Raw genomic sequence first — 27,157 nt, forward strand, 5'->3', positions numbered from 1 at the left:
GACCGCCTTTCGGGTAGGCGGGGCAAACGCTAGTGCACAACCAATCACCGAGCCAGCCCCTAGACGCGCTGGGAAGCGGCCAATCGGAACTCACCTACTTCTGCCTGGACTGGCGCGCGAGAATTTGAATACAGTCGGGACCCCTGGCTCTGCTGAGGAGAGGTTGCCAGTCCGAGGGGCGGGTAAGTCCTGCGGAGGGTCGAGGCGTGGGGTGGAAGAGCCAGGAGACCGGGAGGTTCTGTGGAACGTGGAGGTGAATGTCAAGGAAAAAGAGCTTGTGCTCGGTGCTTGGCGCGTTCGCGGCTGGAGACCGAAGCCAGCGAGCGGGTGTCCGCACTTCCAGGTCACCGGGTTTCCATCTTTCTGACGCCGAGTTTTCTCGTCTTTTTGCTGAAAGCGTTTGGGGACAGAGGCGCTTTTCTCTCCTACCTTTCCTCATTCAGCCCCGGAAGGGTCTTGCCTTAAGCCGCAGCTCGACACGAATTCCCAGAAACCCAGGTCCTTCTGTTTGTTTGAAGCCAAGCTTGTGTAATTTTTTTTTTTAAATATACTTGATCCGAAGGAAGGGGAAGGGAAAACGCTATTGAGCAACATACCATCTGCCCGAGAGTTAACATGCGTGATTTTGTTTACCCGCAGTCTTAGGAGGTCAGAGTATTTTGTAAATAAGGAAACAAGCAGCTCCTCGACTAGAAAAATGAGAGAGGATTACGCTTCCCCGTTTTCTTGCTTCTGATGAAAAAGCTAGAGACGGCCTCTGCCTTCTTTGAACATGTAGGCTTTTGAGAAAGTCAAACTAACAACAAGAAAATGTGCTAAACGGATACCAAGGAGGTGCAGGATGGAATGGAAGCCTAGGGCAAGAGCATCTAACAGCGGGAGGGGTAGGGGTGAGGGCAATGGCAAGGACAGCTGCCCAGAATATAAAGTGATTAAACTTGGTATGGGTTCATCAGGCTAATTGAGGGGAAAGTGTGTCCTGAAATGGGGTTAAATCCTTCCTCAATAGGATCATTTTCCGGCTTGAAACATGTAGTATTCCTGCTTAATTAGTTAATTAAATTGTACTGTCCCTGCTGAATTAGTTACTACTGTGATGTAGTGTTTTTCCTTTTCTTTTTTTTTTTTTACCTTCATGGTTTAAACCTTTATTAAAGTGATTTGCTTTTTAAACCCATTCCCCCTTTTTTGGATCTTTATGGACCATTACCCATCTGAGAACTCTTTCAGACTTATAAAGTATAATTTTGATTTACTGATTTTTATACACATTGGATTAATTTGGTTATTATATTGTTCTGTTGCTTTTAGGAGTTCAGTTAAGAAGATGTCAACTTTAACTCCAAGGAAAAGGAAGCAGCATTCTTTGAACTGTGATAAGTGAGTCTCATCCTATGAGTAGAAACTGTTAAAAAAAGAAAAATTCACCATCTTGCATTTTTTATCTCCTCTCTTCTATCTCTAAGTATTTCCATTCTTCCATTCACCTACTCCTTGTGGCTACAGTAATACTTTATATTCTAATTCTAGCCTGGAAATACTGTAAGCTTTCATAATTAATTCTTTAAGGCCTTTGGAGGGACTCAGAGAAAGGGCTGTTTCCTATGGCTTGGAAATGTGGGTCAGATCTTTTATTACCTTGCTCCTTTCTGCTCTCTTATGTAATATTTAACATACTGTTTTGCATATAGTAGATACTCATCAGTAAGCAATCCTCTAAAGCTCTATACTCTATGTCATACCAGAGATATATATTATAGAACAGCCCTAAGTGGTCAGTTTATTACATAAAATTAATCATTTTAGGGAAATTATAGCAGGTATATGGCCAAAACTTAGAAATAGGTTTTAAAACACACACGCACACACATATACATATACGTGCATCTCAAAGCTTCTCTGTAAACAGTGTTTGTTTTCACAAACATTGGAATCTTAGTTTTGAAAAATATTCAAATGCTTTGTTTGGTAAAGACAGAATTTGAGAATCCTGCTGTTAAACTACTAATGTATATGGATGGATGTTTGGTGGAGAAGATGCATTTTTAATATGCCTTACAGGTAGAGCTGTTTATTGCTTAGCAGTAAATTGACATAGAAATGGAAGCAAAATAACTATATTTATCAATGGACTGTGTTTCTTTTCATAGCCTATTATCAGAAATTCCATCAAAGAAATTAATTTCGGACTTTACTGAAAATATATTTCCATCACCTAATAAAAAGCACATTTGCCAAAGCAGTGATAAAAATGAAGGAAAGATTCATTGCTCTCAACAAGGCCATTTCATTTCAAGTCCACTCAAAACGACTAAAACTAGATTGCCATCTGCAAATCAAGGTTCACCATTTAAATCTGCTGTGTCTACCATATCCTTTTACAACAAAGATAAGTGGTACCTCAATCCACTGGAGAGAAAGCTGATAAAAGAGAGTAGATCTATTTGTCTAAAAACTAATAATGAAGATAGATCGTATCCCAGTGTGACAGGAAAAATGCAGGGAAAACCAGCCTGCTCCAAGACGATGAACAAAAAACCACAGAAGTGTTTAACTGCTAAGTGTCAACCAGGATATAAGTGCATCAAGCCTGTGTCAAAGAATCCTAAAAATTCCAAGCAAAATCGAGTGGCCTATAAGCCAATTGTGGAGAAAGAAAATAATTGTTACTCAGCTGAAAATAATCTGAATGCTCCTCGAGTTCTAAGCCAAAAGGTCAAACCGCAAGTTACCCTCCAGGGAGGAGCGGCTTTTTTTGTTAGGAAAAAACCCTCTCTGAGAAAATTGTCCCTGGAAGATAAGCCATTACTGGGACTCACCCAAAAGAATAAATCAGAAGTTATTGAAGAGTCTGATGTGGAAACTGTCAATGAAAGAAGTTTTGAGACAAGGCAAGTGCCAAAGTGTTTGTTAGTAGAAAAAGAACTGAACACTGAGCTGCTGAGTGAAAGAAGCAAAAATGAAGAGAAATTAATAAAGGTAAATGTAAATATATCACTTTAAAAACTAAGCTGGCCATATAACAGAGCTTCAGTATACATTGTATATATGTAACTTTGAACAAAATTTGTTTTTCTTTTTTATAAATTTATTTTATTTTTGGCTGCGTTGGGCCTTCCCTGCTGCACGTGAGCTTTCTCTAGTTGTGGTGAGCGGGGCTACTCTTCGTTGCTGTGCGCGGGCTTCTCATTGCGGTGGCTTCTCTTGTGGAGCACGGGCTCTAGGTGCACGGGCTTCAGTAGTTGTGGCTCGCGGGTTCTAGAGCACAGTAGTTGTGCACGGGCTTAGTTGCTCTGCAGCATGTGGGATCTTCCCAGACCAGGGCTCGAACCCATGTCCCCTGCCTTGGCAGGCAGATTCTTAACCACTGTGCCACCAAGGAAGCCCAAAATTTTGTTTTCTTTACAGTCTGTAGGACTGCTTTTATGAAGCCAAATAGTATCATCACTATAAAGAATTTAGAGACAGGGTAGAAAGATGGGCTTTTCCTCCCTTTTTTGGCTTACGGAAGCCTACCAACATTTTCTTGGCATTAAGGTTTACATCTCGTTAAGTTCCCTCATAACTGTGGTCCAGAGAAACTTAACTTTTACTTGGTAGTCTGTTTTTAGAAAGTAGAAATAACAAAATTCAGGTAGTAGATTTCCAGAGAATGAGCATATTTTTGTTTGTTTGTTTCAGCTCATTATTTAAAGTACTAGCTTATTCTAGAAAATTTAGAGAATACAGAGAATATAAAAAATATGTATCTTCTGTAATCCCACTACTTGGAGATGATCACTGTGAATGTATAGTTGGGTTTTTGTTTATTTTACATAGTATGTTTTCATGGGTGCCATTCTATGCCTTTTTTTTTTTTTTTTTTTTTTTGCGGTACGCGGGCCTCTCACTGCTGTGGCCTCTCCCGTTGCGGAGCACAGGTTCCGAACGCGCAGGCTCAGCGGCCATGGCTCATGGGCCCAGCCGCTCCGTGGCATGTGGAATCTTCCTGGACCGGGGCACGAACCCGTGTCCCCTGCATCGGCAGGCGGACTCTCAACCACTGCGCCACCAGGGAAGTCCTCTATGCTTTTTTGATTGTGCTCCTATTTGTCCCAGCTGGCCTAGACTAGTGCTGTCTGATAGAATACCAATACACGTAATTTAAAATCTTCTAGTGGCCACATTAAGATAGTTTCTAAAAAGTTTAACGCAGTATGTTTTAAATGTTACTGTTTCTATGTTATCAATATAAAAAGTTATTAATGAGATATTTTGCATTCTTTTTTTGTACCAAGTCCTTGAAATCCATGTTTATTTCCACTTGCAGCATGTATCAATTGGGACTAGCCATGTAGCAAGTTCTCATTAGCTGCTGTGGCTGGTGGCTACCATAACAGACAATGCAGGTCTATACCTTCTATTGTTGACCTCTTGTCAGTAAGGAGAGAAAGGTGGTTTTCTTCCATGTAGCCAAGGGCAGAAAGTAGTTGAGGCAACAGGCCTTAAGAAGGGCTCCCAGTTTGGCAACTTCCGTGTCTGTGGTGACTTGTTTATGTTCATCACAACCCTTGCAGCTGTAGGCTTTCACATACACTCTGAGGCTCATATACTGCTGAGCAATTCAAACTCTCTCTGTAGTCATTTCCCTCCTCACCTCCTCTTATTGTTCTCATTGCCTCCTCCCAAATTCAACCCCAGTTCCTACCTCTTGTAGTCACCTACATTTCAGATCTCAATGGCAAAGATTATAATTGGTGGCCAGTGGACCAGGTCCAGCCCATGGATGTTTGCTTGGCCTACATAATGTTTAGAGCCAGCATTTTTTTTTTAAATGTAAGGTAACAGATTTCTGGTGTTTCATGAAAAATTGAACTCTGGCAAAGCTAAGCCCACATTCCTGCATGGCAGTAATCTCCTGGAACAGAGTATCAGGGTACCATTTGACAGGTATGAGCTCTTCATTTCCTTCCACTAAATCAACGTATGGATACATATCTAGATCAGTCCAGTTTTGCTGCTAATTTCATTTACCTGCTGCCCTTGTAAGCATTTCTATCAAGTATTGCCAAGTATATTGTTAAATGGAGCGTGTTCTTGCTTGCCTAAGCCATAACAGCAATTCTACTAATTCTTCATCTTGTTTCTGACAAACAAAAACAAAAACACCCCTATATCTTGATAGGGGTTTTGGGTTTGGGTTACAGGATATATAAGTTTATGAAAAATTCATCAAACTCTGTATCTGTGCATGTCAGTGTATATAAATATAACTCAGTTTTTAAAAATCTAGGGCACAACTCAAGCTAAAATTAATTCTCAATCCAATGAAGCAAAGTGCATGTAGGGGAGGGGTCCTCATTAGTATTCTGCATATCCATTTGATAATGAAGAAACAGTCTTGTTACAATGACATGATGATTTCTCTGCAGTACTCTTCTGACTTTTTTTTCTGAGCTTCATTTTAAGGGGTTAGGTTTTGGGTTCTGCCTAGTTTTTAGTAGTTTGAGAATCTGGGCATTTGTGCATCTTAAATTTGTGGAACTGGGCTCTGTTCTCTCCCTAAGGTTTTGTTAAATACCCACTACTAGTATTCATCTCTGCTAGACGAGGGTGAATCCTGTTTTTCATTAGAGGGTGCATAACCTTTCCCCAACTCCTTATGGACCCCTGAGAAGTGGCAAACTGATGGGTTGTCTCACCTTTTCTGAGATGTTATGATGTTGAATGAGTTCCTCTTTAATCAAAAGTTTTTTCCTTTTCCCCCAAGCTATGTATTCTGAGTCTCACCAAATAAATAGTGTTAGTCTCTGCTACTGCCCCAAAAGTGGGAGTTTAGAAGCCTCTCCAACTACCCCAGAATGTTCTTTTTCTTTCCTTGCCTCCCTGATTTTAAAGCTTGTGACAGAAGGTTGTTCCTTTTCAGTTTTGCAGCTGCTGGGGAAATTTTTGCTGTTTTCACTAATTTTGTTGTTGTTGTTCAATTCATTTTTGTAGAAGGGATGTTCTATAATCTTCATTCTGTCCTCTTTGTCAGGAAATAATACATTTTTGACAGGATGACAAATTATGGACTTAAATATGCACACTCTGTCTTTTAAAATATTACATTTAGTAGATATAAAAGGAATTTTCCTTAAAATAGACTAAAAATTGAGAATTTAAAGTCATTATGAAATATAATTCATAATAAACTACATACTCTGTTTTAGAAGCAGATCTGTTGGGATTTATTCACTAAATAGAAAATGATTAAGAATTATAGGTTTCCTTAATTTTACTTATTCATTATTTTCAGGATGCATCAGATAGAGTCATTTCTTCAAGGGAATGTAAAACCGATGAAAATAATAGTTTTTCTTCAGAGGAGTCTTTCAGTGAGAACAAGGCAGGTAAGTAAGAGAAAAGTTTTCTTCTCAAAATGAGTTTATTTGCTTGTAATAATGCTTCATTACATGTGTCAATATGAAATTATATACAATAATATTTTGGTTTTTTTAAATATTCACTATCGGTGACCTGTATCTTTGTGTTTATTTTGGTAACACTGTTTTCTATGATAAGCAGTGCAGTGCATTTTATGGAGGAGACAAAGAGACCTTAGGCTGGAATTTAAGACAAAATACTGATGATTAATTGGTCTGTGAGATGTGGCCAAGTTACTTAAGCTCCCTAGGGCCAGGTGTTCTTATCATACATACCCTACCTACCTTTTACCCCCAATAATAGGAGGGAGTGAAAACAATTTGTTATATATCTATGATCAAAGCCCAGTTGTAAGCAGAATTTAAAAGGCCATAAAAGGGCACTGAATTGGGCATCAGGAACCTTGGGGTTTTGTCTAGATCTGCCACTAATTAACTGTGTGATCTAGGGAAGATATCTCTAAAGTAAGGGGTTAGTCTTAATTTTTAAATTTCTCTTAGTCCTGAAATCCTATTATTAACTTATGGTGTCACTGTTCACTTAAACAGTATTTACTAAACTATGAATATATAAAGAGGTTGATTAACATTCTACTTACCAGCCAGATTCTTTGTAACTTTAACTTGTTCATTATATCTATAAATTTGGAAATAAATTAAAATTCTAGAAGTAGATATGCAGAATATAGTGAGAAACTGTAGCTCACAGGAAGAAAACAAAGATAAAACTAAAAGCAAAATAGCCCTTAAGAGGATCTAATGATATAAGGATATATCGAATGATGATTCATAATGGTTATTCTGAGATATACTGTTAATAACTAGTACTTATTAGCTGCTGAATATGTACCAGGCAGTGCTAAATGTTTAGTATGCTTTCTGTTTTCCATGGGTTGTGCTATCCCTGATATGACAGAACATGTAGCAGAAAAATAATAACGGCTTTTCATTTACAATAGTTATAAAATTTTCTTTAAAAATAAATTTATTTTAGTACATTAAGTCCATTTAAGGACTTTTATTTAATAAATAAAATATAATACAGATGGTACAAGGGACTTCCCTGGCGGTCCAGTGGTTAAGACTCTGTGCTTCCACTGCAGGGGGCACAGGTTCGATCTCTGGTTGGGGAACTAAGATTCTGCATGCCACTCTGCATGAGCAAACAAAAATAAGAACAGATGGTACAAGCATATGGCAAAATTCACAAAGGTAGTAAACAAATGATAAAACCTTATTACTTAATAACTAATTTATCATTTAATTCTTACAACAACCCTAGGAAATAAGTTTGTATGACCATTTCACAGATGAGGAAACAGACTTAAGGTTAAGTAACTTATCCATAGCAGGTCAGATTCTCAACTGTCTTGGCCTTGTTTCTAGAGAATGAGCTCTAATTATTTTTCAGTGCAAAGTTAACAGTTTGCTCTTTTACTAGATAGCATACTTTCAACGTACTATTTTTCTCTAATCAACTACTATTTAACTTTTTTCTTTCTTTTCCTTTTTTTTTTTTTTTTTGGCCATGCCACGTGGCTTGTGGGATCTCAGTTCCTGGACCAGGGATTACACCTGGGCAGTGAAAGCTCCGAGTCCTAACCACCAGGGAACTCACACCTTTTTTCTTTTTTTTAATAAGCTTTTTATTTTGTAGTAATTTTAGATTTACAGAAAAGTTGTAAAGATAATACAGAGAGTTCCTGTATTACCCTATCTCCCCCTTTGTTAGCATCTTAAATTACTGTGGTACCTTTGTCAAAACTAAGAAACTTAGATAATTGGTATGTTCCTATTAACTAAGCTCTAGACTGTATTTGGATTTGATCAATTTTTCCATTAATGTCCCCTTTCTGTTTTAGGATCCACCCTGGGCATCATATTGCATTTAGCTGTCATGTCTCCCTAGTCTCCTCTGGTCTGTGATATTTTCTCAGTCTTTTCTTTGTTTCCATGTTTTTCACGACCTTGACATTCTTAAGGAGTCCTGGCCAGATATCTTATCTGGATGTTCCTAAACCTGGGTTTGTCTGATGTTTTCCTCATCATTAGACTGGGGTTATGGGTTTGGGGGAAGAATGCCACTGAGGTGAACTGCCCTTCTCACCACATCGTATTGGGTGCTGATGTCCACATGACATTACGGATGATGTTAACCTCTGTCACTTGGTGAAGGTCAGGTTTGCCCTATTTCTCCACTGTAAAAGTTACCCTTTTTCCTTTCCCAAACTCTATTCTTTGGAAGTAAGTCACTAAGTCTGGCCTGCCCTTTCAGGGAGGGGTGGGGATTAAGTTTCATCTCCTAGAGAGGAAGATTTTTCATATATTATTTGGATTCCTTCTTTTTTTTTTTTTAAACAATGTTCCCTTATTTTATTTTTAAAAATAATCCTTTATTTTTTATTTTTTCCTAGATTTATTTTTGGCTGCATTGGGTCTTCATTGCTGTGCGTGGGCTTTCTAGCTGCGGCGAGCGGGGGCTACTCTTCATTGCGGTGCACGGGCTTCTAATTGCGGCGGCTTCTCTTGTTGCAGAGTATGGGCTCTAGGCGTGTGGGCTTCAGTAGTTGTGGCTCGCGGGCTCTAGAGTGCAGGTTCAGTAGTTGTGGTACACAGGCTTAGTTGCTCTGCGGCGTGTGGGATCTTCCTGGACCAGGGCTCGAACCCGTGTCCCCCTGCATTGGCAGGCGGATTCTTAACCACTGAACCACCAGGGAAGCCCAATGTGGATTCCTTCTGTAAGGAAGAGTTGTCTTTATTTTACTTTTTTAGCTGCGTCGGGTCTTAGTTATGGCACGCGGGATCTTCATCATGGCATGTAGAATCTTTTGTTGCAGTGCACGGGCTCTTCGTTGTGGCGTGCAGGCTTCTCTCCAGTTGTGGTGTGTGGGTTTTGTCTCTGTAGTTGTGGCGCACAGGCTTCAGAGTGTGTGGGCTCTGTAGTTTCTGGCACGCGGGCTCTCTAGTTGAGGCGCACAGGCTCAGTAGTTGCGGCATGCAGGCTTAGTTGCCCCGCGGCATGTGGGATCTTAGCTCCTCGACCAGGGATTGAACCCTTATCCCCTGCACTGGAAGGTGGATTCTTTACTATTGGACTACCAGGGGAGTCCCTATTTATTCAATCTTTAAATAAGTAAATGGACTCCTGGATATTCATCAGTATGCACTCATTAATATTTTATATTTTGGGTTAAAATTTAATACTACATTATTTATATATTCTGTTGCTCATATTGTTTCAGCTTTGACCATTGGGAGATATTTTCAGGTCAGTTCTCTTTGACCTGTCCCCTTCTTTTACTTTTTGAACACTTCCTTCTTACTTTCTGTCACTACAAGATGCTCCCAGCTCATCTTGCGTTTGCCTTGACGCAGTCCTAGACTCGGCCACTTCTCCAAGGAACCCTAGTTCCTTCTATTGGGGAATATAATTTAGAAACCAAGTTCTGGACTTGGTGTGCTTGTTGCTACTGGAGTGTCGTGGCTCCTAGGCCCTCTCAGCAGACAGAGCTAGAAAATATCAATATATGTATGTATCCTAATCCATGTATACACACACATCTACAATTGTTTGTGTATCTCTCCATGTGTACATATGCTAAAGAAACATAAGTTCAAACTTGATGTCTCTGACTAATCCAGTCCCTCGGGTTATCCCTCCCTTCCTTCTTTGTTTGTCTGTAACTTCTCTCAGACAGTGAGAGAGCTGGCTCCTCCCCGTCACTGTGCACCTACTTAGTTAGGTACAGTCCCAATATACCTGCAGGGCAGTTTCAGTATTAACTCATTCTCCTGTGAGAAACAGATTTACCAGCGTATACCATTTAAATACAGTCCTTTTGTCTTTAGCCTTCTAATTTCTAGTCAAAACGTTGTTTTGTAAAGTTACTTAGGTCATCTTTCCTTTCTTCCATTGTCTCCTTCAATGCAGTTCTCCATGCAGTTCTAATGCAGTTAGATTCATTTGTCACAGTCTGCATTCCATCTTGGGATCCCTCAACATCATGGTTGATTTTTTTTTTAATACATACATTCAATTTTACTCTTTGTTATATATAGTTCTATGGATTTTGCAAGTGCATAGAGGCATGAATCAACCCCTCCAGTACCCTACAGAACAGTTCTCTCATCCTAAAATTTCCCTTGTGTGTATCCTTTGTAGTCATCTATTCTACCCTTCTTCATCCCCCTGGCAACCGTTAATCTGTTTTCTGTCCCCATGGTTTTACCTTTTCCGGTAAAAATGTCACACAAATGCAGTCGTGCAGTAGGTAGACTTTTGGGTCTGACTTCTTTCACTTAGTAAAATGCGTTTAAGGTTCATGTGTGTTGTTGCATGTATTAATAGTTCATTCCTTTTTTTTTTTGCTGAACTATGGAATTAACGTACATAGTCTGTTTATCCATTCCTCCATTAAAGGCCATCTTGGTTGCTTTCAGTTTTTAGCAATTATGAATAAAGCTGCTATAAACATTTGTGTACATGTTATTCTGTGGACATAAGATTTCATAACACTTGGGTTAACACCTACAAGCATGATTGCTGGGTTATGTGGCAAATCTATGTTAAACTTTATAAAAAAACTGCCAAAATGTTCCATAGCAACTGTGCCATTTTGCATTCCCACCTGCAATGAATGGGAGTTCCTGTTACTCCCCATTCCCTCCAGCATTTGTTATTGTCAGTTTTTTGGATGTTAGCCATTCTAATAGGTGTGCAGTAATAGCTCATTGTGCTTTTAATCTGCATTTCCCTAATGACAGATGATGCAGAACATCTTTTCATGTGTTTATTTGCCATCTATATGTCTTTGGAGAAGGGTCTGTTCAGATCTTTTGCCCATTTTTAATTGGACTTTTTTTTATTATTGAGTTTTAAGAGTTCTTTTTATATTCTGTATACAAATCTTTGATCAGAAATATGATTGAAAGTATTTACTCCCTAGTCTGTGGCTTGTCTTTTTATTCTCTTAACAGTTTTTGCAGAGCAAAACACTTAAATTTGATAAAGTCTAACTCATTTAATTTTTCTTTCATGTATTGTATGTAAAAAATTATTACCAAACCCAAGTTCATGTGGATTTTTCTTCTAGAAGTTTTATAGTTCTACATTTTGCATTTAGATCTGTGATCCGTTTTGAGTTAATTTTTATGTGAGTGTTGTCATCTTTTTTGAATGTGGATGTCAAATTGTTCCAGCACCATTTGATGACTTTCTTTTCTCCATTGAATTAACTTATGTCTCTTTGTTAAAAATCAGTTGACTGTATCTGCGTGGGTGTTTCCGGGCTCTCTATTTTGTTCCATTGATCTATTTGTCTATCCCTTTGTCAATACCATACTGTCTTGATTACTGTTAAGTCTTGAAATCAAGTAATGTGAGTATTTTGGTCTTATAAACCTTTAAACTCTTATGCTTTAAAGCTTTAAGTTTATTCTGTGATACAAATTATTGTCACCTTTTTCCCTACAAGTTTCTCCTGAGACCCTTGTCTATCCCATCTTCACCGTGTCTTCAGTCAACACAAAAAGGTAAGTGTCACTCTTATTTTAATGTTCAAGGTTTAACTGTGAGTCCACTGGGTCTCTTTTTCTTTCTTACACTATTTAATTTGGAGAACACTGTTTTTCTTCCCCATTAAAGAGATATTAAGAATAGAAGATGAAATCAGATCCTCTCATAGAAACTTCTTAAGAACTTGAAGAGCTGAGAGAAGGAAAAGACCTTTGTGGACTTGGATAGTAATAATTGCTACATTTTTATATAGTACCTGACCCATAATAAGTAGTTTATATCCATTATTTCACTTATCCCCACAACAACCTAGAAGATTGATGCTATTATTACCATTTTCAGCTGAGAAAACTGTTTGTAATCCAGCCACAGTTGCACAGCTATTAGTTGGCAGAGCCAGGACTAGAATCCATATTTTAACCAAAGCCCATTAGGCTGTATCGCCTCCCCTGTGTGACGACATATTGATAATAGTTCATGTTTAATGGGCGTTTACAACCTCATGGTGTAGATACCATCATTACCCCATTTATAGATGAGGAGACTCTGGCCAGAGGAGTAAGTAACTTGCAGCAGCTTAATGCTGTTATAAATCCCAGCTGAAGCTACCACTATCCTGCTCAAAACTAAAACTGGAAGTGCGGGAGGCATGGGTACATGTGAGCATAAGTGTAAAAGCTCTGAAAAAGAAGTTTCTTATAGTCTGAATGTCTCATCTCGCTAAGCAGCTTTGGTTCTCTTCTTCCTATTTGATGATAAACAACTAAAGGTATTGAGCAAGGTACTTCCTATGTAAGTTCTCCTACTCTTAGGGCATCTCACCCTAAATTGCCTTGGAGATTGGGTTGGGTGGGCAACTTTTCCGCTTCAAAGTCCATATTCCTAGTTTTTTTCACCCTTCCCTTTTCTCATCTGTCTTCTTTCATGACTATTTATTGAGGATTGAAACCTACCACAATTAGCTAATAGCATATAAACTAATTTAACGTAGCATAAGGAGATATTAGGAGACTGTTGATTGAATCATTTGAAATTTGCTCATTATGTAGGACCTAAAAAATCAGATATCATCAATTTCTTGTGGTTTAATCTATGAGTTTTACTTTAGGTAGGTTACAGATTCTTTGGATTTGTAGTCTCACGTTTGGCAAACATTTATAGAGTACCATGTGGTATTGAACTACACCGAGTTTTAGAGATGTGAAGGTAAATAACACATGGTCCTGCTATCAAGGAAGTTATGGTTAGAAGAGGACAGGCATTTAAACAAATACTTATAATAAACTGTTAAAATTGCTAGGATAGAAGTAAAGAGATTGCGGTCACGCATGCAGAGATGGGAAGAGCTGAGGTACTTAGCAAACGTTGTATAAGGGGTGGAGGGGGTCAGCGACCTAGACAAGTGTTTTTTATATTACAGGCATTAGTAGTTTATCAAATCAGTTTAAGGGTATCACATCTAGCATTTTTTTAAAATGGAATAATGCATCTCTCACGTAGTAAGTGTATTTAGTGAATCCTTTTTTTTTCAGTTATATATATGTATCTGTATTGGTCATTATGTGAAATATATTTCTCACCATAGGTTTGTCAAGTCAGTTTGAAAGCCATTTTCTAGTCAGATGCTAGCAAGACACCTTGGGTTAGCATAAAGCGTTAGATAGGGGCTTTTTTCCAGTGTTTTTTCATTTGTCAGTGTCAGCTTCTGTTTGAACCCCTTGCATTGGGTACTTGGTTTTTTTCCTTGCCTCTACTCTCTAGGGATTTCTATTTCTTTCATCCTTGGAAAAAGGTCATTTCATTATAAGGCAAGGGTTACAAACTCAGTGCCTACAGAGCCAGCCAGGCTGGGCAGAGACGAGCCAACTGGAGAAGCATGCCCCACCTAAAAGAGCATGTGCTGTGTAGCTCTAACTAGTAGATTCTTTGATGAAACAGAGGTCTAATGATCTTACAGTGTCTCTTGCAATGTTGGAAATACCCATTTTTAAGTGGAATCTCTAGATTTTAAAATATTGGTAGCTAATCCAAAGTTTTACACTCTGTGTGAGTTGATCAAAACATTTGCTAGCTGGTTTTGGACGAAGGGCTCCTGTTTGCAATCTCTATAAGCCAGTCCAAGCGTTCTCTCCTAATGCGAAAAGGTTGCCTCAACAACATCTATCCAGCCAATTTTTTTTTTTTTTCTCTAAGAATTTGAGAATAGTAGGGTGCTGCTTTAGGCATGCAGACTAGCGAGTGTATTAGCCTCACACTCACTGACCCCGTAAAAAGTTGTTGGATCATAATGTGCTGGTGACGGACTTCCTGTGGGTCTGTGAGATTCAGTATTAGAGTCTACTTATCTGCTATGGTATTCCAGGAGTTTCTTTATGCCTACGTGGGTCCTAAGGTTTGATAAAGCAAGAAAAGATTAAATTTTAAGGGTGACATCAACTTACAAAGAAATCCTGCATATATGCAGCTGATACTGTAGATGAAATCCCTTCGACGTGGTGTTAGAAGACAGGGATTTGAGTCTTTCTGCCATTCTTCACTAGTTACTTTACCTTGAGTAGTTTACTGATCCTGTCTGAGTGGGCCTCAGGTTTCTCATTGTTTCTAGCCCTATTACTTCATCAAGTTATGTCGATAGAAAGCCCTGAAAATTGCAAAGTCCTCTGCAAATGTTATATACATTTCTTTTCTTTTCATTATAATTTGTCAAATATTTTTAAATTATTAAATAATACTTACCAACTTTCTACTTCAAGATCTCTAGTTGAAGAACAGTCTTCTGTGGGATCCGTCACGTCTACTAACTTCTTGAAACAAATCAATATACAGAAAAATACTAATACCAGAGATGCAAATAAAGAAACAAAAGACCAGCTCGTCATTGTGAGTAAATTTAAAACAAAGCTCCTCCTGTACATGGCTCTCACATATAGAACCTGAAGTCTGACGTGTTGTCTAAGCATAGTTACTGGGGGTTATAGATATTCTGAGTTTGTAAATGCTACCTTTGCTGTAGTGGCAGCATTTAAAGCTAATCAAGTACATTTTTGAACTGATGGTGTTGGGCAGTCCTAGCAACGTAGTAGAATGCTGATGAATGAGCTGCCTCTGGATAAGGAAAATTATTATTGATCTATAAAAGACTTAATGAGAATAGCAACATTGCATTAGACATGGGTTTGGCAGACTATGGCTATGGGCCAAATCTGGACCAAGGTCTATGAGCTAAAAATGGCTTTTACATTTTTAAAGGGTTGGAAAAAAAGAATATGTGTGTCCTGCAAAGCCTAAAATGTTTACTTTCTGGCCCTTGGTAGAAAGTTTGCAAACGCCTATATAGACAATTCAAAATTTGGTATTTTTCAGTAGCATTAAGCAATGCCTTATGAGATACAATGGGAATTAATAAGCCTTGACATTGAATATCCCTGAATTCTCTATATTCATTAATTTATCTGTGCTTTTCCTGAACTTTTACTATGTATTTTACTTATTTTTTATCAACCCTTGGGGAAAAGACTTTCAGACTCCTAACCACTTAAGGAAAAAATACTATATAATGAATGTATAAGTCCTGAAATTTTTGCCCTGCCTCTTTGAAATGAGGCTTTTTTAGGCCTCTCGTATAAGAGCTTAATAAGGAAGTTCCATTGTTCATCTTAGCTATAATATTTATGATTTAATCTTATTGCTTCTTAGAACTATGGGTCCAGCTAAAGAATCTTGATTTTTTTCCCACTGTCCAAAGAAGCAGTTTCACTTCTTTCATCACTATTGCATGTTTAGGGCTCTTCTCATTCCATCTTGTTTGTGCTGAGAGAGAAGAAGATAGAGTAACCAGACTTCATTTAGTATTTCACCTGTGCCAGCATAAAAAAAAAAAATGAGGACAAATTTGAATGAATGGACAAATTTACATGAACTAAATGTAGAGCTAACTGTGATGTGTTTAGATAGGCTTTTTTTTTTTTTCCTCTTCCAATTGTAGGACGCTGGTCAGAAACATTTTGGAGCCACCATGTGTAAGTCTTGTGGCATGATCTACACTGCTTCCAACCCCGAGGATGAACTGCAGCATGTTCAGCATCACCACAGATTTCTGGAGGGAATCAAATATGCAGTAAGTAAAAAAAATAGTCGTTTGCATTTGTTCTAAAAAGTGAAGCTGCTTTAAAAGATACATTTCTTTTGCCTAAATATGGAAAGATCTATGTGTCCAAAAATATTTCATCATCTGCAATTTTGTTATCCTTAATATTAGAGACTGATGTATTTAAAAGTTAAGTTTTAATAAAAGTGCCACTTCAAACCTCCTGTCCTAATATAAGAGAAGCTATTGTTCTAGGTTGAGTGAACACCCTGCATCCTTACCTCTAGCTTTCAGAGCTGAGCAGTCAAGATACAAAACTCAAAGACTTGAGGAGTTTCTCCTTTCCTCACTTTAGTTTCTTCTTTATAGATAACCTTAGAAAAACGGCTTTTCTACGACTTCTCCAGGCTTTTTCTTTACTGAGAAGAGAGGTCCCACCTCTTCATCAAGCACCCTCCTACTCCAAATACATCCTACTGTTGGCCTTATCTTTATGACTACACCTGCTACTCAAATGCACTCCCTCTTTCCCCTATTTTTATTGCTGTAGGTCATGCCTTCATAATACTTTTAGCCTTATTTATTAAAACTCTGCTTGGTGACTTCCCTGGCAGTCGAGCAGTTAAGACTCTGCGCTGCCAGTGCAGGGGGTGCAGGTTCGATCCCTGGTCAGGGAACTAAGACCCCACTTGCCGCTGGTGCGACCCCCAAAAAAAAAAAACCCTCTGCTTATCCCACCCATGCCCCACCTTCACACCCCTAATAATTCATTGTTTTTTCTCTATATTCCTATGAAGGGCTCTTATTTGACTTCAACTTATTTTATAATAGATTGTTTACATGTCTCCTGATAGGGTGTCAGCCCCTGGAGGGCAGACACTTTGTTTTAGGCATCTTTTATTTCCCTTACCACATTCCTGTAGTTGGGTTTTATCTTTTTTTTTTTTTTTTTTTGGGTTACGCGGGCCTCTCACTGTTGTGGCCTCTCCCGTTGCGGAGCACAGGCTCCGGACGTGCAGGCTCAGTGGCCATGGCTCATGGGCCCAGCCGCTCGGCGGCATGTGGGATCCTCCCGGACCGGGGCACGAACCTGTGTCCCCTGCATCGGCAGGTGGACTCTCAACCACTGCGCCACCAGGGAAGCCCGGGTTTTATCTTTTTTATATCATTCATTGTCCATCTTTTTGTTCTCTCCAGACCATATTATTTTTTTTCCCTCTTCAGATTAAACTGTGACTTTTTTTTTCCTTTGGCAGGGCTGGAAAAAAGAACGTGTTGTAGCAGAATTTTGGGATGGGAAAATTGTGTTGGTCCTGTCACATGATCCGAGTTATGCTATCAGAAAGGTGTGGAACATTAGTTTTTCTTTTCTTTTTTTAATTGAAGTGTAGTTGATTTATAGTGTTACTTTCTCAATCTTTGTTTTCCTCCTACTCTCCCCATTCTCTGCCAAGAAATCAACCTATGTTGAACTGTGAAATACCTTTGCTTATAGATAATCTGCTGTACTTTGGTACAGTTGTAAGGAAGACTTTCATAGTACATCATACAAAATTAAACTTACAGTTACAAGACAAAGGAGTGTCAGGTGGAGATTAAAGAAAACAGATAAGGCTCTATAGCTTATCTTTTACCTACATCTTCAATTTGTGAGAGAGAAACTAAACTTTTTAATATTGAGAAATTAACGGCTCCAGAGTCTAATTCTTATGTTGGTGTTGCCTTTGTTTCTTGGGCTGGATGTTTAGCCCCAGTGAACAATGAATAAAGCTGAAAAAAATCGTCCTACTCCTTATCCCTCCCAAGGGTCTGAATTTCTGTCTGCTGAAAGCAATCTTTAAAATAGTTTCTTAAAACCCTGTTTCCAAAGTGGCAGAAACATGCATCAATAGTGAAATAATTTTGGGATTGTGTAAATTTAAGAAGTAGAGATAAAAGAGGCTAAACTGATGGTAATCATACTTTTTGTGTATATAGATATGTATGTTTTCTATTATACTTTTTCAAACAAATTCACATCTTTTGGTTTTTAACATCATTAGGTCGAAGATGTCCAAGAACTTGTCGATTATGAATTGGGCTTCCAGCAAGTTGTTCCCAGATGTCCAAACAGAACCAAAACTTTTCTCTTTATTTCTGATGAAAAGAAAGTAGTTGGGTGTTTAATTGCAGAACCCATCAAACAGGTATCGTATATGTCTAATAAGTTGCTGGTATAATTTGTGAGCAAAATAAAGTAGTTGGGAGAAAAGCATTTAAGAATGCTACCATTAATGAATTTTTCCTTCTAAAATATCCTTGACCATATAGATAATTGAAGTCATTTTTTTCTATTATATCTGGTATTTTGCCTTATATAAGCAGGATAAGTCAGTCTTAAGTTCATGTTGTCTTTTATATACCGGGACTATAAAGTGTAGTATTTTAAATAAGCTCAGTTATTGAACATGTGGCTTAGTGCAGGTTAATATATTTGGCAAAATAGTCCTTACTTGTGCCTTAATTAGAATCTACTTTGGATACTAATTAGCAGTGTTCTAGCAGAGCAGCAAACAATAGCCCATGGGCCAAGTGTGGCCCTCCACCTGTTTTTGTAAATAAAGTTTTATTGACACACAACCATGCTCATTCATTTCCATATTAATCTGTGGTTGCTTTTGTGCTACAAAGGTAGGGTTGAGTAGGTGCAAAAGAGACCACGTGGCCGAAAGAGCCTACAAGTATTTACAATTTGACCCCATACAGAAAAAGGTTGCCAACACTTGTTCTACAATAGAGATATATAGTTTTTGCCTTTCAAGGATCTTACAGGGTAATCTTTAGCTAGGAAGACTTATAGTTCAGATGTGTTCTTTGAACCTGACTTTATAATGTACCACACTTATGTCTCCTTCCTTTTAAAAATATTTATCTGTCTCAGTACATCTTGAAATTATGCTCTTAGTCCTTTTTATTATTTGAATTTTATTAATTTTTTTATACAGCAGGTTCTTATTAGTTATCTACTTTATACATATTAGTGTATATACGTCCATCCCAATCTCCCAATTCATCCCACCACCAACCTCCCCCAACCCCCGCTTCCCCCCTTGGTGTCCATACATTTGTTCCCTACATCTGTGTCTCTATTTCTGCCTTGCAAACCAGTTCATCTGTACCATTTTTCTAGATTTCACATATATGCATTAATATACGATATTTGTTTTTCTCTTTCTGACTTACTTCACTCTGTATGACAGTCTCTAGGTCCAGACACGTCTCTACAAATGACCCAATTTTGTTCCCTTTTATGGCTGAGTAATGTTCCATTGTATATATGTACCACATCTTCTTTATCCATTCGTCTGTTGATGGGCATTTAGGTTGCTTCCATGACCTGGCTGTTGTAAATAGTGTTGCAGTGAACATTGGGGTGCATGTGTCTTTTTGAATGATGGTTTTCTCTGGGTATACGCCCAGTAGTGGGATTGCTGGGTCATGTGGTAGTTCTGTTTTTAGTTTATTAAGGAACGTCCATACTGTTCTCCATAGTGGCTGTATCAATTTACATTCCCACCAACAGTGCAAGAGGGTTCCCTTTTCTCCACACCCTTTCCAGCATTTGTTGTTTGTACATTTTCTGAATGTGAAGTGATACATGCCCATTCTTACTGGTGTGAGGTGATACCTCATTGTAGTTTTGATTTGCATTTCTCTAACAATTAGTGATGTAGGGCAGCTTTTCATGTGCTTCTTGGCCATCTGTATGTCTTCTTTGGAGAAATGTCTATTTAGATCTTCTGCCCATTTTTTAATTGGGTTTTTTAATATTGAGCTGCATGAGCTGTTTATATATTTTGGAGATTACTCCTTTGTTGATTTGTTTGCAAATTTTTTCTCCCATTCTGAGGGTTGTCTTTTCATCTTGTTTATAGTTTCCTTTGCTGTACAAAAGCTTTTAAGTTTCATTAGGCCCCATTTGTTTATTTTTGTTTTTATTTCCATTCCTCTAGGAGGTGGGTCAAAAAAGATCTTGCTGTGATTTATGTCAAAGGGAGTTCTTCCTATGTTTTCCTCTAAGAGTTTTATAGTGTCCGGTCTTACATTTAGGTCTTTAATCCATTTTGAGTTTATTTTTGTGTATGGTGTTAGAGAACATTCTAATTTCATTCTTTTAATGTAGCTGTCCAGTTTTCCCAGCACCACTTATTGAATAGACTGTATTTTCTCCATTGTATATCCTTGCCTCGTTTGTGATAGATTAGTTGACCATAGGTGTGTGGGTTTATCTCTGGGCTTTCTATCCTGTTCCATTGATCTATATTTCTGTTTTTGTGCCAGTACCATATTGTCTTCATTACTGTAGCTTTGTATCTTACTCCTTTTTATACGTGCCTTCCCTTTTTTCCCCTCATTTCTACCATCTTTCTTATTTTCCTTTTTTCTGCATTTCATCTCATATATATTTATACACACACACATATACATATATAGTCCCTTGTGTGTTTATCAGACAATAGAGAGAGAAAAGCAGTTGGTTTGTACTATGGGCTGTAAAAGTGATTAACTTGGCCTTTTCTTTCTTTGATCTTTTTGTTTTTTAAAATAAATTTATTTAATTATTTTTGGCTGTGTTGGGTCTTCGTTGCTGAGTGTGGGCTTTTCTCTGGTTGTGGCAAGCAGAGACTACTCTTCGTTGCAGTGCGCAGGCTCTCATTGTGTTGGCTTGTCTTGTTGCAGAGCACGGGCTCTAGATGCACAGGCTTCAGTAGTTGTGGCTCGCGGGCTCTAGAGCACAGGCTCAGTAGTTGTGGCGCACAGGCTTAGTTGCCCCGCAGCATGTGGGATCTTCCCAGACCAGGGCTTGAACTCGTGTCCCCTGCATTGGCAGGCGGATTCTTAACCACTGCACTAGCAGGGAAGCCCACAATCTACATTTACCGGGACGTAATCCCATCATAAGTTGAGGAAGATCTGTATAGCCAACTAACTCATACATATACTCTTCTATTCATTCTCATTTCAGAAGCAAAGTTTTCTCAGTGGGAGTTAAAACTTAATATACACCTATCAAAACAGCCACAATAGAAAATAGTGACAATAGCAAATGCTGGTGTGGATGCAGGGAAACTAGATTTCTCATACACTGTTGGAGGGAATGTAAAATGTTACAGCCCCTCTGGAAAAAGTTTGGCAGTTTCTTAAAAAACTAATCATACATTTACCATATGACCCAGCAATCATACTCCTGGGCATTTATCCCGGAAATGAAAACTTATGTCTACACAAAAACCCACACCTGAATGTTTATAGCAGCTTTATTTGTAATAGCCAAAACCTGGAAACAACCAAAGTGTCCTTCAGTAGGTGAGTGATTAAACAAACTGGTACATCCATACAATGGAATATTACTTAGCAATAAAAAGGAACAGACATGATATATGCAACAACTTGGACAGGTATCAAGGGCATTGTGCTGAGTGAAAAAGAGCCATTCTCCAGAAACAGAGACTCAGACGTAGAGAACAAACGTATGGACACCAAGCAGGGAAAGTGGTGGGTGGGATGAATTGGGAGATTGGGATTGACATATATACACTAATATGTATAAAATAGATAAATAATAAGAACCTGCTGTATAAAAAAATAAATAAATAAAAAGCCATTCTCAAAGGGTCACATTCTGTATGAGTCCATTTGTATGATATCCTCAGAATGTCAGAATTTTAGAGATAGAGAACAGATGGTGGTTGCCAGAGTTTAGGGATGGTGGGGGGCAGGGAAATGGGTGTGATTATAAAGAGGTAGCAAGAGGAAGAGCTTCGTGATGATGCAGTAGCTCTGTATTTTGATTGTAGTGATGGTTAAATCAGTATTCGGGTATGATGAATTGTCATGGAACTATACACACACATTGTACCCATGTTAATTTCATGCTTTTGGTGTGGTACTATAGTTACGGAAGATGTAACTATTGGAGGAAATTGGGTGAAGGATACATGTCCTCTTTGTACTATTTGTCAACTTCCTCTGAATCTATATTCAAAATAAGAAGTTTAAAGAAAAATTTAAATACCAAATTTCATAGTTTATATGCAAAAACCTTCTTTAGTGTTATTAGTTTTTTATAATATCAAATGTACATTTTAGGATGGAGAGAATGGGAGAAGTTTATGTACTTTATTAGAAGTAAGAGTCTTTTATAATTTTTTTAAATCAACACAAGAAAGTTTCACAATGGTATAATACACTAGGATGTGGGGATATCTCAACACCACTAGTAATTTTTAAGTGTTGTATGACTATAAATGGGCAAGAATTCAAGAAATAGCAAAGAATTTTAACATTTTTGTGAAGGTAGGGTAAGATTAATTTTAGGTACTTAAATTTTGTTTAAAGAATGGTTTTTAAAAAGAAATGTGAACTCAGCTGTATTGTTAGCTCTAGATGCTTCTGTGTATCATTGCAGGCCTTCCGTGTCCTGTCTGAACCAACTGGTCCAGAATCCCCAAGCTCTAAAGAATGTCATAGGGCTTGGCAATGTTCAGATGTACCAGAACCTGCAATCTGTGGGATAAGTAGAATTTGGGTCTTCAGATTGAAGAGAAGAAAGCGCATTGCAAGACGACTGGTAGATACTCTAAGGTAAGAAATAAAATAAAATGGATTAGACCCAGATTAGCTTTCCAAGAACCTTTCCCGGCTCATGAGCCAAAGGGAATGATGTTGGTAAGACACTTCTATATAAATACTACCAAAGTCAGGCTAAGGCAATGCTGGCACTGAAAAAAAAAAAAAAAAAGAACTAGATATACTCAATTGTGGGCACAACATTCCAAGTCTGAAACATTCTAGCCCAGTGCTTTTCAAACTACCTGTGGTCAAAGACTGGATTTTGTTACAGACCAACACATTAATAAAGTAAAGATAAATTGCTAGGAAACAAACAAATGGAAAAATGGAAGCCCAGATTTTTATTAGATTCAACAGATGTAAAATTACATTTAAATAAATCTATAAAAACAAAATATAAGTTTAAAAAAAAGAATTTTGGGGACTTCCCTGGTGGTCCAGTGGTAAAGAATCTGCTTTCCAATGCAGGGGACGTGGGTTTGATCCCTGGTCAGGGAACTAAGATCCCACATGCCACGGGGCAACTAAGCCTGTGCGCCACAACTATTGAGCTCATGCGCCTCAACCAGAGAGCCCGCGTGCTGCAAACTACAGAGCCCATGCGCTCTGGAGCCCACGCGCCACAGCTAGAGAGAAAACCCGAACACTGCAACCAGAGAGAGAAAACCCACGCACCTCAACAAAGAGCCCACATGCTGCAACTAAGACCCAATGCAGCCTAAATAAATAAATAAATATTTTTAAAAAAAGAATTTTAGAAATTGTACATTAAAGATATTTTTTATAAAAAGAATTTTAGAAATTGTACATGTTTATTGACCATGTGTGACTAGGTAATTAATAAAGACTTACTGTAACTCACAAGTGTAACTAAATGTAAAAGTAAATTAGCAAGACAGCCCACAGAATGAGAAAATATTTGCAAATCATTTATCTAATAAGAGTCTAGTATATCCAACATATATAAAAGAACTCTTACAACATGCAAAAAGACAACCCAATTTAAAAATAGGCAAAGGATTTCAATGTATTCTATATTCTTCCAAAGCAGAAATACAAATGGCTGATAAGCATGTGAAGCTGTGCTCAACATCCTTAGCTATAAAGGAAATCACAAATCAAAACCATCATGAGATACCACTTCACAGCCACTTGGATGACTACACGAAAACAAAGGGAGAATAACAAGTGTTGGTGAGGATGTGGAGGAAACTGTAATCCTTGTATGCTGCTGGGAGGAATGTAAGATGCTACAGCTGCTGTGGAATCTAGTCTGGCAGTTTGTCAAGAAATTAAACTGTTACCATATGACCCAGCAATTCTGCTCCTACAAGTATACTCAAGAGAAACGGAAGCATCTGTCCACGCAAAAACTTATACATGAAGGTTCATAGCAGCATTATTCATAATAGCTAAAAAAAATTGTAAACAACCAAATTCATGATTAATGGATAAACACAATGTGGTACATCCATACAACACTACAATAGGATATTCAGCCACAAAAAGGAATGAAGTTCTGATACGTGCTACAACATGGATGAACCTTGAAAAGATTATGCTAACTAAAAAAAGCCATTCACAAAATACCCCATGTTATTATATGATTCTGTTTATAGAAAACATCCAGAAGAGGCAAATCCATAGATAGAAAGTAGACTAGCTGTTCCCAGAGACTGAGGGAAGGGTGAATGGAGGGTGACTGCTAATGGCTACAGGGTTTCTTTGGGTGATGAAATGTTCTTGAGTTTTGTGCAATTTTTGAATATACTAAAACCACTGAACTGTGTATTTCTAAATGGTGAGTCTTTGGTATATGAATTCTCCCTTTTAAAACTACAGTATGCACACTTTGTACTAACACTGTATGTTGGTACTTAGTTGATAATGGGACAAATGAGTTTGCTTCTTTCTTGCTTGTTAATTACCTAATCTAGGTTAGATAGATGAGTTTCACAACACTTACTCTCTCAACCTCTATCTTTAAGATAACAGATTACAAACCAATGACTCCACTTTGACAAAACCAAGGACCACACTTTGAGTAGCACTATTCTAGCCTTTGGGTTCCATACACTTTTTAAGAAAGAACACCAAGACCACCACAGGGCTGCAGTCCTAGGCCTCAATCCTAGGCCCCCACCATACCTTACAAAGGGGAGCAGTGAGAGAAGTTGGTGTCTGTAAAGATTTTATTTCATAGTTAATTGTGAAATACCTCTATTTTCTATATTTTATGTTGAGATACATAAATTTGGTATGGAGAATACCAGTATATAACCTGGTATGTATTTCTTAATAACAAGGATATTCTCTTATATAAGGACAGATCAGATATCAAATTTGGGGTATTTAATATCCCAATATAATGCTATACTATCTAATGTATAGTCGATATTTCAGTTTTGTCATTTGTCTCAAATGCCCTTCATAGCATTTTTTTTCCTGTTCAGGATTACATATTGCATTTAGTCAAAATATCTCTTTAGTCTTCATCTTCCTTAACCTGGAACAGTTTCTTAGCCTTTCTTTGTCTTTCAGGACATTGAAGAATTTGAAGACTACAGGCCAGTTATTTCATAGACTATCCCTCAGTTTTGTTGAATTCTTTCAGCTATTTCAGTTTATTGCTTTTAATCCTAGTTGAGCTGGATCAAGGAGAGTTGTAGTCAAAATGCAGATTAGTTTTTGCCTTCTTAAAGCTCTGAGTGTGTGATGTAGTTGAAAAGAATATAGTTATTGGTTAAAATAATTTTTTTTTTTTTTTTTGCGGTACACGGGCCTCTCACTGTTGTGGTCTCTCCCGTTGCGGAGCACAGGCTCCGGACGCGCAGGCTCAGCGGCCATGGCTCACGGGCCCAGCCGCTCCGCAGCATGTGGGATCCTCCCGGACCGGGGCACGAACCAGTGTCCCCTGCATCGGCAGGCGGACTCTCAACCACTGCGCCACCAGGGAAGCCCAAAATAATTATTTTTTTGTTGTTATAACTACCTGTGGCTTTTAACTAGCAATATTGTCTCATATTAGTTGCTTACTATCACGGATCACCTAGAGTCAACCAGATGGTTTGTGTGGCTCCCTTTGCCTCTTGGCAGAACTTTTTCTGGGCCTTAGTTTTCTCATCTGTGAAATGATATCATTAGACTTCCACCTGTAAAATACAAGGCATTGAGTCATTTTACCACTTAATAAAATAATGTTGGTTTTAATCAAGAATATGTAAAGAGATTGAAATTTTTTAATTGGATTGCTTTAAAATATTGATATAATTGTGCTTATGTTAAATCAAAATTTTAAGTTGTTTCCATTGTTAAATTATCTTTTTTCTCTTTTTTAGGAATTGCTTCATGTTTGGCTGTTTTCTCAGCACGAATGAAATAGCATTTTCTGACCCAACACCAGATGGCAAGTTATTTGCAACCAAGTACTGCAACACCCCTAATTTCCTTGTATACAATTTTAATACTTAAAGCCAATTTCAACTATAGAACAGTTACTATATGGATGAGTTCAGACAGCCCATTATCATAAAATACAAACTATTTAACAAATATCAAAATAAAAATACTAAGACACACACACATATACAGAAACCTGCCTCAGTTTTGTTCCTTATGAATTGAAAAGTCAGGGGTAAATTCGTTGAAAATTATCTAGGGATGCAAAGAAAGGAAAAATCTTTGGATGATGTATACTGACTAGCACTCTGAATCCTTAGTTATGAAGCTTGGTAGCTATAGCTGGAAAATACTTTCCTTCTATGTAAGAACATTGACAAAGCAAGGTGGTTTTCCACAGAAATGTGACCACTTATCATTTATAAAGCACACCTTGGGGCCAGACTTTTCTCGTGCCTGATCAGAAGCAAAGAGGAGAATTTAAAGACAGGCAAATAATTTCCATCCCCATTTTTTTAAAGGTAATTCCTGAATTCGTACACAAAATTCTCACTTTATAGGCACGTGGCTGTAGCAACTCAGTTTGAGTATATTTAAAGTATTTTGAGTTTCTAATTTGTACCAGGGAAAGATGGTAAAGAGTAAGATTTCCATATCCTTTTGTATAGAATTCTAGAGCTTAATATTTTTATCTTTTTAAAAACCATTAATCAAAACACACTTGTCAGATTTAATTAAACTTAGTAATTGCACTATTGTCATTTCATTAATTTTTGGTGTTTGAAAATGCTAATTGTGTTACTTTTCTTTAGTGAACTTACTGCTGGTGATTGATGTCTAACAAAATGGATACCCAGTTGGATTAGATGATTCATATGATTACATTTTAAATGTATACTAACAGAACCAAGGTTAGTAAATAAATATATTGAGGCTGATGGGCCACAGAACATGATGACATTATGTAAATACACCTAAATATGCACACATTTTTCTGGTATAATTCTTGGATACTTACTTTGAAAAGCAAAGAATTATTCAGGTGTTTTTCTTATTCTACAAAACTCATGTCATAACTTCTCTCTGGCAATAACACTCTAGGGAAGTAGTGTCCAGGTTGTAACTCTATGTAGAATCTGT

General features: G+C 37.8%; 1 protein-coding gene across 2 annotated transcripts; it reads left to right on the forward strand.

The window, feature by feature from the left end:
* Positions 1–26,089, forward strand: ESCO2 (establishment of sister chromatid cohesion N-acetyltransferase 2). 2 transcript variants are annotated; one of them, XM_060013602.1, is made up of 11 exons: positions 1–182; positions 1,312–1,380; positions 2,151–2,979; positions 6,278–6,371; positions 11,879–11,936; positions 14,673–14,799; positions 15,905–16,036; positions 17,263–17,352; positions 18,049–18,192; positions 22,455–22,630; positions 25,957–26,089. In XM_060013602.1, the coding sequence occupies exons 2-11, from the start codon at positions 1,328–1,330 to the stop codon at positions 26,087–26,089; spliced, it is 1,836 nt and encodes a 611-aa protein (XP_059869585.1). In that variant the 5' UTR covers positions 1–182; positions 1,312–1,327. The 2 variants fall into 2 exon arrangements, with proteins under 2 accessions (XP_059869585.1, XP_059869584.1); XM_060013601.1 differs by lacking the exon at positions 1–182 and having other exon boundaries at positions 856–1,380.
* Positions 26,090–27,157: the final 1,068 nt, after the last annotated feature.

The sequence above is a fragment of the Delphinus delphis genome, chromosome 6 (genome assembly GCF_949987515.2).
Source record: "Delphinus delphis chromosome 6, mDelDel1.2, whole genome shotgun sequence".
Classification (NCBI taxonomy): Eukaryota; Metazoa; Chordata; class Mammalia; order Artiodactyla; family Delphinidae; genus Delphinus; species Delphinus delphis.

Excerpts from the sequence above, each read along its gene's own strand:
- ESCO2 (XM_060013601.1), top strand. The coding sequence starts at position 1,199 with ATGGACCATTACCCATCTGAGAACTCTTTCAGACTTATAAAGTATAAT. Across the intron at positions 2,980-6,277 it reads ATGAAGAGAAATTAATAAAG|GATGCATCAGATAGAGTCAT; the intron begins GTAAATGTAAAT and ends CATTATTTTCAG. Across the intron at positions 16,037-17,262 it reads TGGAGGGAATCAAATATGCA|GGCTGGAAAAAAGAACGTGT; the intron begins GTAAGTAAAAAA and ends TTCCTTTGGCAG.